Below are 19,807 nucleotides of genomic sequence, written 5' to 3' on the forward strand. Positions count from 1 at the left end.
GAGGTCACAATTGTGATCCGATATTGATGAAACTTATTATAACCCAATGAGCTTGGTTCATATCGATATTCGCGCATATCGGATCGTAACTTCCTAAATTATGGCCCCTGATTGTACGAAAAATCGCGTTTTTAGCTTGTGGTTCCTCTTGAGGTCACAATTATTATCCGATTTAAAACAACGTTCGAATATATCACCGTTACACCATAATGTGGATTGAGTTCGAATTTCGTGAAACTGCCGGACAAAATGGCCGCCCCTCGTACGCAAATAGTGTAAATATCTGGTATATCAAGTTTGTGGACCCTCTAAAGGTCAAACTTATTAGCCGACTTTAATGGTTCCTGTCGATATTCGTGCATATCGGATCGTAACTTCCTGAATTATTGCCTCTGATTGTACGAAAAATCGCGTTTTAAGCTTGTGGTTCCTCTAGAGTTCACAATTATTATCGGATTTAACAAAACGTTCGAATATATCACCGTTACACCATAATCTTGCTTGAGTGCGAATTTTGTGAAAATCCGACCAAAACTGACAGACAAAATGGCCGCCCCTCGTACGCAAATGTAAACTTCTGGTATATCAAGGTTGTGGAGGGCATCTTATGTGAATCATTAAAGTAATAGTCAAACAATTCAGATATATTGCACAGTGGCGTGTCACAGAGTGAAATCAAAAATAGAAAGCTTATTACATGTGTTTTTACATACTTATACTGTCTTCCTTTCCCACATTCCTAGTATTAGGCCATATACTTGGGTTTTTGGAGCGTACAATCAAGGTGTTTGCCCTGGTCATCACCTAACGTCTACAAACCACTATGTATTCCCATTAATCAAGTGAGTAAAAATGTGCAAACTAGACCTGTATGGCAGTGCTGAATCGGCTTTCAGGCGACAGACCAGAAGGAATCATACGAGAGTCCATTCACCGGGCTATCCAACGATAATTTAGCTGTTTTGATTCGGTAATATCCAACGGAGAAATCGCGTTTTTCGACAAATGTAATGTAATGATATATTACATTATCTGAGCAGATGACATAACCAGGAGAAATCCTATGTTCATAAGTGCCATAAATGCAAAAATGTCAAAATTACGACTATGCATTGTTTGTTTTTCGTTCGTAAAAAAAATCGGTGATTTCGAATTCGTAAAACGTTTTGAAAATATATTTAATCAATAATCACCACCCATTTTTGTTTTGTGGAGTGGGGTGGGGGTAGGTCAAAGTTTCAGAAAGATCCTATGGTTAGATTCTGAGAAATCCGATTTGCAGAAAACACACACACAAAAAAAAAACAAGAAAAAAAAAATAATAATCTTAACAGAAACAATAAGCTTTCATGCATTATTGAGTATAGTAAGATCCAATACCTATTAAAGTGGAAAAACCTGTCATTTTGAACTGTTAATAAAACCGGAAGTTATACCTCAAGACCGAACATTTTGATACTAGTTGTTAGTAGGCATCAGAGTCATCATATATGCAAAGGTCAATGGTCATTAAACGGATAGGTCATCAGATAGAAGGTCAAAAGTCGAACACAATATTATTCAAAGTGAAGCCGGAAGTAAACAAAATCGAAATTCAAAATTAGCTCCCTAATAATTGTTGCCATTTAGAGTAGGTTCAAAACAGACAAAAAATGAATATCGATTTGAAGGTTTTTTGTAAAATCCAATTTGGCGGCCAAACGGTTGAAAATGCTATGGAACAAGTTCTCTGAAAATGAAAGATAATATCTGGGGCTAACACCACCATGTGTCATTTTTAGTCTTTTTTTAAAATGGAGAGAATTATTCACGTTCGGCAAAAATCGGAAGGCGTCGGAAATCTCCGGAAAGTTTCTGGAAACCGTCATAATTTTTGAAGGCATCAATGTTTTCCTTATTCCTATCAAGTTTCCACTTGATACCTCAAATAGTGACGGAAAAAACTTTCGGAAATCTTTGATGGAAATATTAATCGAGCGAACTTTCGAATTTCGTAAAACCTTCAGTCAGAGCCCATATGGGATTCGTCCAAAGAATCCAAAAATGAAAACCCGAAGAAGATCCGTTGAGAAATAACCGAGATATGGGCAATCTGGGATTATTTTCTGTCCCATCCGTGGCCAACTTTGCCTACGTTGGCAGAATGTTTGCACCTTGCACTGATTTAGCGGTAACTTCAGACCAAAGTCGGCAAAAAGAAAACAAACAACAAACTAAAACCCCTAAGGAGTACTGACGTGTTTCGGTATGTCACGTCACCTCACGTCACGCCTAGTCACGACAACATTCGAGTTACACCATGAATTATTGAGTATAGTAAGATCCAATACCTATTAAAGTGGAAAAACCTGTCATTTTGAACTGTTAATAAAACCGGAAGTTATACTTCACGACCGAACTTTTTTATATTAATTAATTAATTGTTAGTAGACATCAGGGTCATCATACATACAAAGGTCAAGGGTCACGGAAAGCTTAGGTCACCGTCTTGAAGGTAAAGTCGAAAACACTTCAATGTGAAACTGGAAGTAAACAAAATCGAAATTAAAAAAATCCGGTGGCTGAAGGAGGGGGGGGGGGGGCGGGGAATCGGAACCCGAGCTATGAATTTATGAGACCAAGTTTTTCTAGACCAGTTTTTTGCGTAGATTCCGAATCTGGGTGGTGATCAGGCGTTTGACGGGGCGTTTTCGAGATATGGGGGTCCAATGTCTACAATTGGGGGAAAATGTGGTTATGTTGACATATTAATGATGATCATGTTATATAATTATTAAAGAAAATAAATTTCTAGAACTTTCCATCTCTAAATAAGTGTTTATGATACCCCTGGGCAACTGGTTTGGTTTGTGGCGAGGTAGGGTGGGTGGTTGCAGGTGTGCGTGTGTGTACGGAAGGGGGGGGGGGGTAAAATTGGCGGGAAATGAGTTCACGTCGATTTAAATAATGATTTTCTTAGAGCTTGATGAAACATCTCTAAATATGTTTATAATATTCCCATTGTGTGGGGATGGACGCCGGAGTGGGTGCCCGCGGGGGTGGGCGGGTTATGGAGAGGGGGTGGGGGTAACATGTGTTTTTGTGGACAGAAATCATTTGGGTTCAAAATTGACCTTAAAGTGGTTTCTCGTTAGCTTTTCCATTCATTACCTATTTCGTAATTCAATATATTAAATTATAATGGTACTTTTCAAGAGATCTGGAAATGTACATAAAAATGTTTAGATGTTTAGATATTAGTTTATTCTTAATCTTCACCAGAAGATTCAAAATCAAAATCTAATTTACTGTGTATTTTATGGACATTTCCAGATACTTGAAAAGTACCATTATAATTTAATATTATTATTTGGAATGACGAAATTGGTACTGAACGAAAAAGCAATCTGATTAAAAATACAGATGTATATTTCGTTTCTTGTTTTTATACTTTCGATGGCCTACACTGCATGGGTTATACGAGCGGATTTTGACACTATGACGTCAGACTTTGATTAATCAAATCAGCGTTGACGTTTCCAGGGGTTTACCCCACAGTTCAGTGCAGAGCACGCCAAGAACTCGTCGTAACAGACCGTTTTATTGGCTAATTCCCTCACATCAACTAGACCGCCTGTTATATAACAACTCTTCCAGATCCTAGTGTTGTGAAGACAAGGAAAACGAAATTTTGAACTATAAAAAACGAAACGAAATAGCATCTGTGTGTTTTAATCAGATTGAACGAAAAAGCTAACAAGAAAACACTTTTCAGGCCAATTTTGAACCGAATAGTTTCTGTCCCCAAAATTACATTTTGTCCCCCAAACCTCACCTCCCCGCCCCGCCCCATACAATGGGAATCTTACACACATATTTATAGATGTGCAGCGAAATTAAAAAGTAATGTTTTTACCAAGCTCTAAGAAAATCATCATTTAAATCAACGTGAACTCATTTCCCGCTACCCCCCCCCCCCATACACGCACACCTGCTTCCCCCACCCCACCTCCCCACAAATCAAAACAGTTGACCGGGGGGGGGGGGGGCATAATATACACTTCTTTAGCGATGGACAGTCCTTTAGAAATTTATGTTTTAGTAATATATAAAATGATCATCATTTATATCAACATAATGACATTTCCCCCAATTGTAGACATCGGACTCTCCATATTTCGAAAACGCCCCCTCAAACGCCTGATCACCACCCAGATTCGGAATCTACGCAAAAAACTGGTCTAGAAAAACTTGGTCTCATAAATTCACAGCTCGGGTGGCGATTCCCCCCCCCCCCTTCAGCCACCGGACTACATGGGGTTGGACGTAGACTGGAGCAGATTATTGTTGATGCTCCTGAAAGGCATGACAAAGGAAAACCACGCCGACAAATCCGGGTCAACACCGGGATCGAATCCGCGACCCGCCTCCACGAAGAAGATTAAGACAAGTAGAACAATGTAACATGGTAATCGTTAAAGAACCTACATGTAGCCGTTGCTACTACGATCATAGAGGTGTATATATTGTCAATATATACACCTCCATGACTGCAACCCACCTAAAACACCCGCCAATACAAATCGTGAATTAACCGCTAATTATTATTACGTATTGTTTTCGTTAGTGTTTTTATTTTTATGGGGAATTTTGTCAGAGTTTGCCGCCAAAAATGTGCAGGGTGCAAACACTCTGCCAGCGTAGACGTGGTTGGCCTCCGTGGATCCATTTATTGAATATAAATTGGGCTATTTTTGACAAACAGGAAGTGTTTTACGGATGGGACAAAAAATAATCTCAGATTGTCTATATTTCGGATATTTCTCAACGGATCTTCTCCGGGTTTTCATTTTTGGATTTTTTGGCCGAACCCCATATGGGCTCTTGCTGACGGTTTTTCGAAATTCAGAAGTTCGCTCGATTCAAGAATATGGCGTATCTCCATCACTATTTTTGGTATCAGGTTGAAACTTGGTAGGAATAAGGAACAGACCGATGCCTTCAAAATGGCATATTCAAAAATTTTGTGACAGGCTTTCGGAAACGTCCGGAAATTACCGAGTCCTACCGATTTTTCTCGAACCTGGATAGTTCTCTCCATTTTAAACACATACCAAAAAAGGACATATGGTGGTGTTAGCCCCAGATATTACCTTTCATTTTCAGAGGCCTTGTTCAATAACATTTTTAACCATTCGGTCGCCATATTGGATTTTACAAAAAATCTTCAAATCGATATTCAGCCGCCATTTTATTTCCGATTTTCGATAAAAAAAAAATGTTTTGAACCTACTCCAAATGGCAACAATTCTTAGTGAGCCGAATTTTGAATTTCGATTTTGTTTACCTCCGGCTTCAGTTTGGATTTTGTTCGACTTTTGACCTTCTATCTGAAGGGGGGTTGGATGGCTGAATGGTTAGCACGTGCACGCTGTATCATAATGTCTGTCATTGAGTCAACTGGCGTGGTTTCGAATCCCCGGTTGTACGTGACAAGGAGTAGGGTCGCCTGTACAACCTCGTGGGTTTTCTCCTGGCCCTCCGGTTTCCTCCCACTGCTAAAGACCTCTACGCGCAAGCGAAAAAAAATGAACCATATGTTAGTCCCGAAATGACCTAAATGACGTTAAACCCCATTTTTCTCTATCTCTCCTTCTATCTGATGACCGAGCCTTACAATGACCCTTGACATTTGATTCTTACTGTACTCAATAATACAAGTTTAACTTAATTGTTAATGTGACAAGGCGTGACCTGAAGTACCAAAACACGTCAGTACTACTTTTGAGTTCTAGTTCTTTTTTTTCAGAAGGTTTATCTTCTGATCTTAACTCAGTATGATTTGGTTCTTTTATGTCGTTCACCTCTAAATGATGTTTTTTTTTTCTTTTTTCTAATCTAGTGTGATTCCGCTTATCATCAATAATCACCGATATTTAATTGCAATCCCGTGAATTACCACGCATTGTTTAATCTATTCTTACAAATGGCGTGGTTTTGATCCTTGTACTTGACAAGGAGTAGGATTGCCTGTCCAACACCGTGGGATTTCTCTAGGTTATCTACGGTTTCCTCCCACTGCTAAAGAACCCTACTTGAGTGGACAACTCGACGTTAAACTCTATCTATCCAGTTATCCGTTTTTGTCTCCAGTCTCCCACTACTAGTGGCGTGGTTTCGATATCCGGTTGAACGTGACAAGGAGTAGGGTCACCTGTCCACCTCGTGGGTTTTCTCAACAAACTATTGAAATAGGATTAAACCATATGTTAATCACGAAATGACCTAGTTTGTGTCGAGTGGTCGTTAAACACTCTCATCATTATGGTCCTTTGCTTTGCACACATGGCCATAGAATAAAATAAAATAGACATCCAAAATGAATTTTTAATTGTTTTGGGGAGACGCTAAACTTCAACCCTTTACAACCGGCCGTGAGATGGTGTTCCTACCTTTACGACCGGCCGCGGGGGGGGGGGGGGGGTCCTGCCTTGACGACCAGCCGCGGGATAGTTTTCCTCCATTTACGAACGGCCGCGGGATGGTGTTTCTACCTTTACACACGACCACGGGACGGTGTTTTTACCTTTATGATCTGCCGTGTGATGGTGTTTCTACCTTTACGACCGACCACGGGATGGTGTTTCTACCCTTAAAACCGACCGCGGGATGCTGTTTCTACCTTTACGACCGGCCGCGGGTTGTTGTTTTTACTTTTACGATCGACCGCGCGATGGTGTTTCTACCTTTACAACCGGCCGCGGGATGGTGTTTCTACCTTTACAACCGGCCGTGAGATGGTGTTCCTACCTTTACGACCGGCCGCGGGGGGGGGGGGTTCCTGCCTTTACGACCAGCCGCGGGATAGTTTTCCTCCATTTACGACCGGCCGCGGGATGGTGTTTCTACCTTTACACACGACCACGGGACGGTGTTTTTACCTTTATGATCTGCCGTGTGATGGTGTTTCTACCTTTACGACCGACCACGGGATGGTGTTTCTACCCTTAAAACCGACCGCGGGATGGTGTTTCTACCTTTACGACCGGCCGCGGGTTGTTGTTTTTACCTTTACGATCGACCGCGCGATGGTGTTTCTACCTTTACAACCGGCCGCGGGATGGTGTTTCTACCTTTACAACCGGCCGAGAGATGGTGTTTCTACCTTTACGACCGGCCCTGGAATGGTGTTACTACCGTTACGACCTACCGCGGGGTGGCGTTTCTACCTTTACGACCTGCCGCGGGATGGTGTTTCTACCTTTACGATCGGCTTCGGGGTGGCGTTTCTACCTTTACGACCTACCGCGGGATGGTGTTTCTACCTTTACGATAGGCTGAGGGTTGGTGTTTCTACCTTTACGACCTGCCGCGGAATGGTGTTTCTTTGAAACCTGTCTTGAAATGGGAATGGGTTTTACTTCCTACTTTTATTCAACAACTGGACATGCGCCATGTGACGTGCTTTGGGGTGAAATTTGTCAAGGTTTTTCTAACGACAACGCCAACATGTACACGGTATACCCTTGTCGTCGTCCTGTTCGAACTACTAGACATTGTTCCTTGTCATGTCCTGCACAACTGACAAGTGAAACATTGGAAAATCTGGAAGTATCGTCTCGGCCAAAACTGGGAATAAACCATGGACCTCTTCTGTAGCGAGCAAACGTCTTACTCACTGAGCACCACCCACCCCCACCCTCTCCCGTGAATTTCTGACTTAAATTGAAACATATTCTCTCTTATTTTAATGGTCCCAGAGGTCTGGACAAGTGAATGCATTAATAATGTTATTATCTCCTCGTAGATAGTGATAGTATCATTAATATAAACTATTTATAACAATATCGTTTGTTTGTGTGAACACGTGTTATATTTATCAACAGCCTTGTGGAAACCATTGACAACCAGATAACCAACCCATCATATTGTCCGGTACACTACTACCGCCTATGCATGCGCTCATTAATATATTAGTGGTCTTAAGAGTCATGCCAGTGCCAATCAATAATAGTTACCATAGAAACGCATCAAAATAAAAAAAAGAGTATGCATAAATAAGGAGAGATTTTCATATTTCACTATGAGCTTTAGTTGACCATTACATCAACAACGTCTCCTAATTGTTATGATTTTTGTATTTTTTGTGGCTAAAAATTTTCAACGTTTTCTTCAAAATGGTAAGAACATCTTTTGTTTACCTCCTGTTAGATCGTTTTACCCCATGCTCGGTTGCTTTGATGTTTTGCTATTATTCTATGCATGAACGGATACGTATGTCTGGGGATGACAAACCATTGTTTAGAGCATCACCAATTGTTTGTATCTACATACCGTTAAGTGTCTTTATTAAAGATGGGTTCCCGCGTACAAACTGGATGATTTAATGGTATATATGGACTAAAAACATATTCGAACTAATTAATTTGTCATAGCTTTGCTTCAAATCCTTCTCAAACACTGTAATTGCGAAGGAATGTCCTGCTATAAAAATTCGATCAAACCAGGTCATGTTTACGTCACTTGAATTACCTCTCTTGGAAGTCAGAGGAGAATTCGTTGCATACATAAGACGATGTTGTCTTTAATCGCTTACTATTTATTACAAATTTCGAATCCTAATTAAATTCTCGGATTATCCACAACCCGCGTCTTTTTCCGTCATTTTTATCTCAGAAAGTGTTGTACGTCTAACTCTTCATAAAGTTTATCAACTTGTACATCAAGCGCTCAATGTTCGCATGTGCCCTTTGACATCACGCGTGCAGAAATTTCTAATCGTCGGGCTGTTGATTAGGGGAACCCTTACATTTTTGTCCTGTATACGCTCCATGAGTGTTTTTCGGGGAATCCAGTATTTTTCTAGTAAGATTGGATATCTCTACTTTCCATATATACCAAAATTACCATACTTTTATTGGAAATAACCACCCGATAAATACTTTTCTGGGAACCCATCTTTAAAAGCTTTCAATATTGCAGGGTTTTATTTAAAGTAGCTAAGTCCGTAACTCAATATTATGCAATATCATCCAAAATCTTCGACATTGAAAACACGATTTTTTTTTGCAATTTAAATCAGCATTGGTGTTGTGATCTTACCTGGAAAATCGTGTACCATAATGCGTTTCAGCGCCATTTGAAACAAGGTGCTCAAAGAAAGAGGCTAGACATATTCCACAAGTCATGTCAAACGGTGATATAATATTCTTATTTGGAGAGCATGCGCAATAAATATTATAGGTGTTGACTGGAATAACCAGACGCTAGAAACTGACATGCGGCTGAGACTTCTCGCGTATTTCGCCGAACATAACTGATGACAATTCACAGTAATGTTTAACTCACCAACTAGGTCATTTCAGCACTAACATATGGTTCAATTTTATTTGAATAATTCTCTTGTGCATAGGGGTCTTTAGCAGTAGGAGGAAACCGGAGGACCCGGAGAAAACCCATGAAGTTGGACGGGCGACCCTACTCCTTGTCACATACAACCGGGGAATCAAAACCACGCCAGTTGACTCAATAACAGACCTTATGATACAACGCGCACTGGCTAACCATTCGGACATCCAACCCCCACCTCTTAAAGGAGGCAAGTCACTAACGCAATAGAGAGGTTTCGCAACTTTACATTTACACTTACATATTTATTTACATTTAGACAGTTAAACGACATCGGTTTTTGTGACAAAATTTAAGACAAAATGAAAATTTTAAAATTGACACACGAATCCCGTGTCAGTAAGCTTTCGAGTGCCATTTGTAATGAAGCGACTCGATGAACGAGACTGGACATACCCAAAGGAGAATACTACCGGTCTAGACTTGATCAACCAGACGCCAAAGTCTGCTATTCAATTTGCACTCTTTGCATATTTCGCCGAACATAACTGATTTGAAATTACAGTAAAAACAAAAACGACTGAATGTAAATTAATCTATATACATTCATAATGCATTATTATATGGTTGCCACCAACTTGTGTTCATTTCTAGGTGCCAAAGAATAGAGATTTAGCTCCTTTAGGTTGATACATCGTTAGATATTATCCCGGGAAGAAGTAGGGAATGGGGATGATTTTATTGTGTTGACGACAAACTTCTTGTTTTGAAAACTCACGATTGGGTTAGATCCGGAAACAACTTCGACCATAAAAATGGCGTGAAGAGTGTCAGAGAGCGACAGAGGTCGTCGTAAAACGTCTAAGAACAATATTTTTGTTTTCTTCTCTACCACCCCGCCCCTTCTCCCACCGACTTCCCTCGTTGACAGATTTCAAGCTATTTTCCTATTTTAATATCCCGCTAGTTTATCGTCGACAGATTTGAAGCTGGGTTCCTTTTTTAAAGTCGCCCTCGTTAATCGTCGAGACATTTGAACCTATTTTTCTATTTTGAAGGCGCCCTCGTTTATTGTCGACAGATTTCAAGCTACAAGCTATTTCAAAATCCTTCTCGTCTATCGGCGAAAGTTCTGATAGTAAAGTCTTCGTAAAATGTTTACTTATGCATGTCTCACGGGCTAAAGGAAGGTGTGTGGGGGGGGGGGGGGATAACGTATTTTCCTTCATGGATTACAATTTTTGTGATCCCTCTCAAATGGAAAAAAAAATAATGCGGTTTTCGGCGCTATTGACAAATTATTTCAAAATCATATTGTTCAACCTGTATCAAACTTATGTCGTGAGCTGAAATTTCTCGCAGAAATCACCACTTACAACATAAGCATTTAGGACTTTGTGTCCTCTCGGGTTCTTTACTCATCATGCAATGACATTACCCACTCTCTCTGTCTTTCCCCCGCCCCCCCCCCCCTCTATCTCTATCTCTATCTCTATCTCTATCTCTCGTGGTAAAAAGGCATATATTCAGTGTTCAAGATTTACTCAAACAACTGTTCGTCGTAAATGTCGATATATTGTATGTAATAATATTTACACGTGTCGATCAATCCTGTTACCATGCGTATTTACGACAATCATAAACAAGTTTATGTATACAATATTATGGTGGCCCACCATAAAAAAATATCTCCAAATATCGCGACAATTAAACCACAATATTTATATATATACCAATCCTTAAATCAGTTTCGCACATTTATAGTCACTAAATAAAAGGTCATGTTGTACTTAATAAGCTATGACCATTTAACCATCCATAAATAATACACTGAAAGATGGTTACGAGTGTCGGCCAAAACACCCGGACACTTGTGAGTAAAAAATAGGTTACGTACCCTTGTTTTGAAATTAGTCTCGCTTAACCAGCCTACCGACCATTCTACGTCTGATTGACAGGCCGGGATAACCAAGACTACTTTTTTTTACGAAACATAACAGAAAGCTGGAACAAGAAATTGAATTTAGAAACACGCACGTTAGGCAACTCAACAATTGTTTTAAGAACCTTGTAAAGTAAAATGAAACTACTGCTAGTATCATGTTCTTGCCTAACCCGAGTGTTTCAGAAATATTTTTTGTACTAAACCAAAAAATGACGTTCCTAACGGTACAGTTAATAATAAAACAATTTAAAAAATTAAAACCAACGTAATTTCTAAAGCTGCTGTAACAACCAAAAAACTAAATGTTACTGCTATTCAGAATGGTCAACAATAGATTTTTTACGGCTGTAATAGTTGATAGATGTGTAGAGAATTGCACGTGCGATGGCTATTTATAGTCTCATAGACTCTAGCGCTGATTATTATCATACTGCGTGGTTAGCCAAAAATCACTTCGAGACAAGCCACTCGTGCACATTTGCCGTGTCGAGTCCAACTTTCTATAGGGAAAATTTTGACTGTACGGGTCACCCTAATATATGATTCCTTTTTAATATTTACTACGACAAATCATATAGTCTCGGTCACCCAGAACCTCGTAGTCTTCAACGCAAGGATTGGAACGTTGTCATGCGTAACCGTTTGGTTTTTTTTATATGGTTGATTATCCAGTATCTTTGGTCAAGTCCAGTAAGAGTTGTACCCCTTCCCGCAATAAATCCCATAATTCTTGCATTATTATAAACAAGCATAAATCTTGACGACGAATGGGATTAATTAAAAAACATAAATATGCCCACGAAGAGAGAAATTTTACAATAAAAAAAATAAGGAGTTTGGATATTGAACTGGCAATGCCATCAAATGTATCCTTAAATTAATTTCATGGCCGTTGACATCTTGTTTAGGACTAGTTACCTCCGTTGAAATATTTTTCTGGATGATAGAGACTACAAATCATATAACAGCCAACCATCGCCGTGTTTACAACGACGATCAAAAACCGCAACCAATCATCGCCATGTTACTAAAACTACAGAAAGGTCAATGAAGGTGTATCATTATTTTGTCTAAAGTCCCGCACATGTCAGCCTACTACCATAGTGCTCATACCGTTATCATTGCCCATTTAGTGTCCACACACCTACGTAAAATTTGTAGGACCCCTGTAGAAATAAATTGCTAAAAAATCTTTGTATTCGTTTCCTAAAGGCCCACGCACACCAGGCGGCATAACTGATCAGTAATCTGTTCAGTTAAAGCCCTGACACATCATCCAGCTTTTGATAGACCCAACTAGATACATACCGTTTTTGATCGGTCAAGCGACAATGCATTCTCGATGTTATTCTGACATTGTCTGTCGAATGAATGTACACTTTGTGAGGAGAATCTTTATACATTATTTTGGTAAAAAATAAGAACTAAAAGATATTAATTATTTCTTCTCGAACTTGATTTGCCAGTGTATTGTGTGTGTCCATGGGAGCTAAGTCTGACGTGTAAGAGCAAGCTATCTGGTCGACATGCGCGTAAGAAAAGGAGCGAGGTCTAGGGTATTAGAGTAGGTTAGCCAGTATGGCGTACTACAGTAGGTTATCCAGTGTGACGTATTAGACTAGGTTATATCAAGTATACATAAATAATATATAATGTATTAGGCTAGGTTATCTAGTTTGACGTATTAGACTTGATTATCAAGTGTGACATATTAGACTAGGTTTACTAGTATGACGTATTGGTAAGTTAATCTAGTGCGACATCGAAGACTAGGTTATCCAGTCTTTATTTACATAATGTAGTTGTATTACATTTTAATTGCAAGCAATAAAATCAATAAGGGCGAAATAAAACTCGGTTAATCATCACGTGACCTGTTCTCCTTTCCTTTAATAATTCACGATTATTGTCATTCATTACATACACAAAGCAGGCCCGTACCATGTAGCTTGCTGGTTGCGGAGGGGCAGTGAAGTTTTTAGAGGGGGGGGGGGCACACTCGGCACAGTCTACAGTAGGTATTTTAGAGCTATGGTCGGAAAATCTTTTTTCGGGGCGAGGGCAAAACATTTGTTCAGGGGGCAATGCCCCCCGCTGGCCACGGGCCTGACACAAAGTGGCTGTCATCAATCAACAGTAGCACACCACGTGATGTCTTTATAACCATAAACAGTAGCACACCACGTGACATTTTAAATCTATTCTTCACTTTCGGTCTGTTTTGTTGCGGTATCTAGCTGACTAGCGGATCTATTCGCTTGATTTGTTGTTTATTCCTTGCGGATTTGTCTTTTCGGTTTTGCTTGCGTGTAGTGCGGTCCTTCTAAAACCGTGTTTTTTGTAAATTGACATTTTTACATACAAGAACTGTGTTATGTTTTTATCTTTTTTTGTGTCCCCTTCACATGCAAAGCATCTTACTTAAAGATACATTAGTTAAGAGTTTAATCAAGATTGGTCATTATTGCTATAATAATTCAAAAATAGATGATGAAAAAAGAATATATTGAAAATTTCATTCCAATTACTTCATTCTCAGCCAAGTTATCATTGTTTGTAGTTTTGACAAAATGCGTGCACAGTGGTAACCAGGGTACTAGTATAATCGGAACTTAGCCTCGCTTTCCCATTTTTAAATTAAATTTTTAAATGGCGAACCGTTTTAATCTAGTTAAAATCTTAAGTATTCGATGCCATCGAGAGTCGATTATGGTCTTGTTTTTTCAATAAATGTCTAATTAATTAAAGATAACATTTCAGGTCCAAACAAAGGCCTACAATAGGCAGATTTAGCTATTGCATAGTATATGTTTAAAATCAACCTGTTAAAAATGTAATACGAAATATAAAATATCTACCTAAAATAAAAATAAAAACTTTGAACATTTTAACATCACATTAAAGCCTCCATGCGGGATGTGACCAACAATCTATAATAGAATTTAACAAAAATAAATGAAATGGGATGAAAGTAGGAATAAACATCATTTCATCTCACATGAATTTTCAGTATACATACCCCCAGCTCCACATTTGTAAATACTGAACGGAATTGATACATTTCTTGAATGACATTCTTATTAGAGATTTATCTACCACAATATTCTAGGTTTTTCTTTTGAGGTGATTCTATAACACTTAAATGGCGCATCGGGATTTAAACTATAATAGTCTGGAGGCTCAGCGCGGGGGAGGGGGGTGTCCATCAAATGGGCACAAAACCAGACCCAACTTTTCTAGAGTAAAATTTTGCGTAGAATACGATGCCGAGTGGTAATCAGTCCGCCTTTGGGGCGTTTTCGAGATATTCGGGGTCAAAGGTCAAATGGGTTCATTTGCAATGAAAGTGAATGCGCGTTCATTCTTGTATCATGAAAATAAGCTGAAAATGATCGAAAGTAATCACACTTTCAATAAAAATGTAAACTTGCTAAATTCACCTTTATTCTTTGTGACCCCAGAGGTCAAAAGGTCACATTTTCCGTTTTAGCACTAGGAAGATTTAAAGTAATAAATGTCGGCGTAAAATATAAAAACTAAAGCGAAACCTGTTCTAATTAATAATAGGAACATTTAAAATTTATCTTTAGGTGGTCTTAGCACCAAACTTTTACTTTGGAACGTCGAAAATGATCTTGCATAACAGAACCAAAACGCTTCAGAGCCTGTTTTAAAAATACGTAAAAACTGTTAAATCAAAATCTCTCCGAATTAGTTTTACAACGAATGCTATACATAATGATACAAGTTGTCTGAAAAAAACAATTAAATAGTTCCATGGCTGGACTCCAGCCTGCAGGCCGCGTCACAAAGCCTGCCAAAATTTTCCCCGTTAACATTTACCAATACGACAAATATATCCTGTGAACTACTATGTACAATGCATTCGTCGGTTTTATCTGCGTCCATGTTCCGGCGAAATTCATAAAAACTCATAAAAAGTTTGCAAACTTTTAATCTCGTCGCCAGATGCGTGTTTTCCCGTCACAGATTAACGTCGGTTTTCCTAGACTGGGATTCTCGGAAATCCACGCGGCCTGCAGGCTGGAGCCCAACACTGAAACTATTCAATTGTTTTTCAGATAACTAGTATCATTATGTATAACAATCGTTGTGAAAATGAATCGGAGAGATTTCGATTTGACAGTTTTTACGTATTTTTGAAACAGGTTTCAAAGTGTGTTGGTTCTGTTATGCAAGATCATTTTCGACGTTCCAAAGTAAAAGTTCGGTGCTAGGACCACCTAAAGATAAATTTTAAATGTTCCTATTATTATTTAGAACAGGTTTCGCTTTAATTTTTATATTTTACGTTGCCATTTTATTGCTTTAAATCTTCCTAGTGCAAAAACGGTAAATTTCACCTTTTGACCTCAGGGGTCACTAAGGCAAAAGGTGAATTTAGCAAGTTTACATTTTTATTGAAAGTGTGATTACTTTCGATCATTTTCACCTTCTTTTCATAATACAAGAATGACTGCGCATTCACTTTCGGTGCAAATAAACTCATTTGACCTTTGACCCCGAATATCTCAAAAACGCCCCAACGGCGGACTGATTACCACTCGGCATCGTATTCTACGCACAATTTTACTCTAGAAAAGTTGGGTCTGGTTTTGTGCCCATTTGATGGACATCCCCCGCGCTCAGCCTCCGGTCCATTAAAGAATGGGCATCAGTTGTATTGTCTGTAATACACAAAGGTGGGTCCAGTTGTGGGGGGGGGGGACACCCGACGCACACCCCCCCCCCCCGCCCCCATCCGGATTCTTGTCTCAGATTACTGGCACTGGCATTTCCTGGTTCCTAGTTTTCGAAAATTTCATGGAGAGGCCTCCCAGACCCGTTGTTATGCGCTTCAATCCATTGATGCTCACAGTGTGCGACCTGGCCGCCGGGCACCCCCCCCCCCCCATCCAGAGTTTCTATATCTTCCCTTGATACAACTTATTATGGACGTTTACGTTAAACAAAGACTAACAAGTATCATTACTCCACGCCTGTGCTAAAAGAATGGATCTATAAAATGTGTGTCTCTGTTTCAGCGTGAGTGTATTTCTATCCATGTTGGTCAGGCCGGATGTCAGATGGGCAATGCATGTTGGGAGTTATACTGTTTAGAACATGGTATCCAGCCTGATGGTCAGATGCCATCAGATAAAACTATTGGAGGTGGTGACGATTCCTTCAATACTTTCTTCAGTGAAACAGGGGCTGGTAAACATGTACCAAGAGCTATCTTTGTAGACCTGGAACCAAGTGTTGTTGGTAATTAAATTATACATTTGTAAATTACAACTGATGTAGCCTAGCGGAAACTCTGAAACAGAATATCCCAGACTCGAATTCCGTCGTAGGCCGCAAATAATCATGTGATTTTCAATCTGTGTTCCGTAGGAATGGCAAGACAGGTATGGACTGGTGGCCTGGGAGTCCACCCATAAACATGTGAGGTGCACATAAATGAAGCCTCCACAGTTAGAATTCGGTAAAGACTAGACACAAATGCCCCTGTCCGGGTAAAATTATCCTCCATTACATTGCCATTCGTCAGTACGTTAAGCGCTGGCGCACTAACCAGGGATCCTTGGGTTCGATGCCGCTGTTGGCTGAGAAATTTCTGGGGCCGAGGGGCCGAATGGTCTAAGTCGTGCGAGTAAGGTCATAAGGTCTGTCATTGAGTTACGTTGTATGGTTTCGATTCCTCGCTTCTACGTGACAAGGTTTCCTCCCATTGCTAAAAACCCCTATGCGCAAGCGAATCATTGAACCATTGAACGATATGACCTAGTTTGTGTTGAGTGGACGTTAAGCCCCATCTCTCTCTCTCTCTCTCTCTCTCTCTCTCTCTCTCGCTCTCTCTCTCTTTTGCCTTAAGAAATACCCATTATAATTATAGTACTATATTTTCATTTGATCCGTTCATTCATAAAATAACACTATTTAACAGAAACTGTTCTATGTTATTTCAGATGAAGTACGAACTGGTACATACCGTCAACTGTTCCACCCAGAGCAACTCATCACTGGTAAGGAAGATGCCGCCAATAACTACGCTCGAGGCCATTATACTATCGGCAAAGAAATAATTGATCTGGTTCTTGACAGAATCAGAAAATTAGCTGACCAGTGCACGGGCCTTCAGGGTTTCCTTGTCTTCCATAGCTTCGGTGGCGGAACCGGTTCGGGTTTTACGTCCCTACTTTTGGAGAGACTAAGTGTGGATTATGGCAAGAAATCAAAACTCGAATTCGCCATTTACCCAGCTCCTCAGATATCCACTGCCGTGGTTGAACCCTATAACGCTATTCTCACCACCCATACGACCCTGGAACATTCAGAAGTCGCTTTTATGGTGGACAACGAAGCTATTTATGACATCTGTCGTCGTAATTTGGATATTGAGCGACCCACCTACACAAATCTCAATCGTTTGATTGGCCAGATTGTCAGCTCTATTACTGCTTCTCTCAGATTTGATGGCGCGCTGAACGTTGACTTAACTGAATTCCAGACCAATTTAGTACCATATCCTCGGATCCATTTCCCCCTTGCTACCTACGCACCAGTAATATCTGCTGAAAAGGCTTATCATGAGCAGTTATCAGTTTCGGATATTACTAATTCCTGTTTTGAACCTGCCAATCAGATGGTAAAATGCGATCCTCGTCATGGAAAGTACATGGCTTGTTGTATGTTGTACCGTGGGGACGTTGTACCTAAAGATGTTAATGCGGCCATTGCTACCATTAAAACCAAGAGAACCATCCAGTTTGTGGACTGGTGTCCAACAGGTTTTAAAGTGGGTATCAACTACCAACCACCAACTGTTGTACCAGGAGGTGATTTAGCCAAGGTTCAGAGAGCGGTTTGTATGTTAAGCAACACCACGGCGATTGCTGAAGCCTGGGCACGTCTGGATCATAAATTTGATCTAATGTATGCTAAGAGGGCCTTTGTCCACTGGTATGTTGGTGAAGGTATGGAAGAAGGTGAATTCTCTGAAGCTAGAGAAGATTTAGCTGCCCTTGAGAAAGATTATGAGGAAGTTGGCGTGGATGGTGGTGACGGCGAAGGCGACGAAGAAGGGGATGAATATTAGAAAACTCTTATCTCAAAACCAAAGCAAAACCCTCCTTAAAAAGGTCAATTGTTTCTGGTGTAGTAAATAAAAATCATGCTGTATTTGTTTAAGTTGTATGCTTTGTCGAGATACTGAAACAAATATTCTTAAAATATATATGGGGGTGGGGCGAATGGTTCGCACGTGCGCGCTGTATCATAAGGGAACGGTAGAGATCTGACCTACTGACCAGAATGTCCCGGGCTCGAGTGATGAATAGTACCTGCAGGCAATTAACGGACGGAGGGTCCTGGCACGGACATTGTCTAGCTGTAGAACAGTAGGACGTTAAACCCCATTTCGTCCCATTACATAATTAATAGTCATAGTTAGATGGTCGTAATTTAATTCTTTTTAACGATAAAGATGGATGGAGACGCGACACACAATATCTAGGAGGGGAGAGAGGGGGGCCAGCCAAGGATGCAGGATTGGTGGGGGGAGATGATTGGGCTTATAAGTGGAATAGCCCAGGGCCTCTCTTCATCCAATTCCGGTCCTGCACAGTTATTTATAGTCTTTCGCCCCCTCTCTTCCTTTTGCATGGTGATTTGTGTTGGCGTTTTGGTGTAGAATCGAAGAAAGGGAATTGAATATATATACATTGTCTGCCAATTTGAGGTTGGTCACGATGAAAAGTAGGGCGGATCATTGCATGTTCACTAGTATGCTAATTCCAGTATTTTTATCTCATGATTTCCATGGTGAACCTCATACATGCTTATAAGAGGTCCCAACATGTTACTCCATTTGTAGGGAAAAGTTAGGGCCGCTCAAAAAGGCGAGAATTAACATTAGAAGAGTCAATGAGGAAATTAAAGGACAATATGGGTGCCAGTCATTATCACATATGTGATAGAACTGGTTAAACACGTTCCAAATATTATTTTTTCACAGAGATCATTGCTACGATAGATGAGTAATCAATGTTTCAACAATAGGAAGTGACGTACGCAAAAAGAAAACACGAGTTATCACTCTATAAAACTGGCTGAAGTGACGGGTGATAACTAACAGATACATGGGCGAATTTCTGCTCACTAATAATTCCTTCGAAGACCAAAAGTTGTTGTATGGGACTGTGAAAGGATATCTGACAATCCATAAACAAAATTGACTGTCACTAGATAAGAGAACATGAAAGAAAAATAGAAAAAGTCCGTGCATTACCATGTTTTTATAAGTATCACATATCACATATGTAATAATGACTGGCACCAATATTGTCCTTTAATGGTGTACTGTGACAAGGGATACAACCATCATATCCCATGAAGTGCGAGTTATAAATAGACAATTTTTCCCTTAATTTTTTTCTTCCCTCTTCCTGCATTTTTGGGTTGACTTTTTGGTCTAGAATTGGAGAAAAGGGATCAAATTTGCAATTTCATAGCAGTTTTGGGTAATACTGA

At 39.9% G+C, this 19,807-nt stretch overlaps 1 protein-coding gene across 1 annotated transcript; it reads left to right on the top strand.

Annotated features, from left to right (window-relative positions):
* The first annotated feature begins 8,047 nt into the window (after window positions 1-8,047).
* On the top strand, window positions 8,048-18,461 carry LOC126808907 (tubulin alpha-1A chain-like). Its single transcript, XM_050533969.1, has 3 exons — window positions 8,048-8,159; window positions 16,318-16,540; window positions 17,245-18,461. Exons 1-3 carry the CDS (start codon window positions 8,157-8,159, stop codon window positions 18,372-18,374), a joined length of 1,356 nt encoding a protein of 451 aa, XP_050389926.1. The 5' UTR covers window positions 8,048-8,156; the 3' UTR covers window positions 18,375-18,461.
* The last annotated feature ends 1,346 nt before the right edge of the window (window positions 18,462-19,807 follow it).

This window comes from Patella vulgata, chromosome 1 (genome assembly GCF_932274485.2).
Source record: "Patella vulgata chromosome 1, xgPatVulg1.2, whole genome shotgun sequence".
In the NCBI taxonomy this organism is placed as follows: domain Eukaryota; kingdom Metazoa; phylum Mollusca; class Gastropoda; family Patellidae; genus Patella; species Patella vulgata.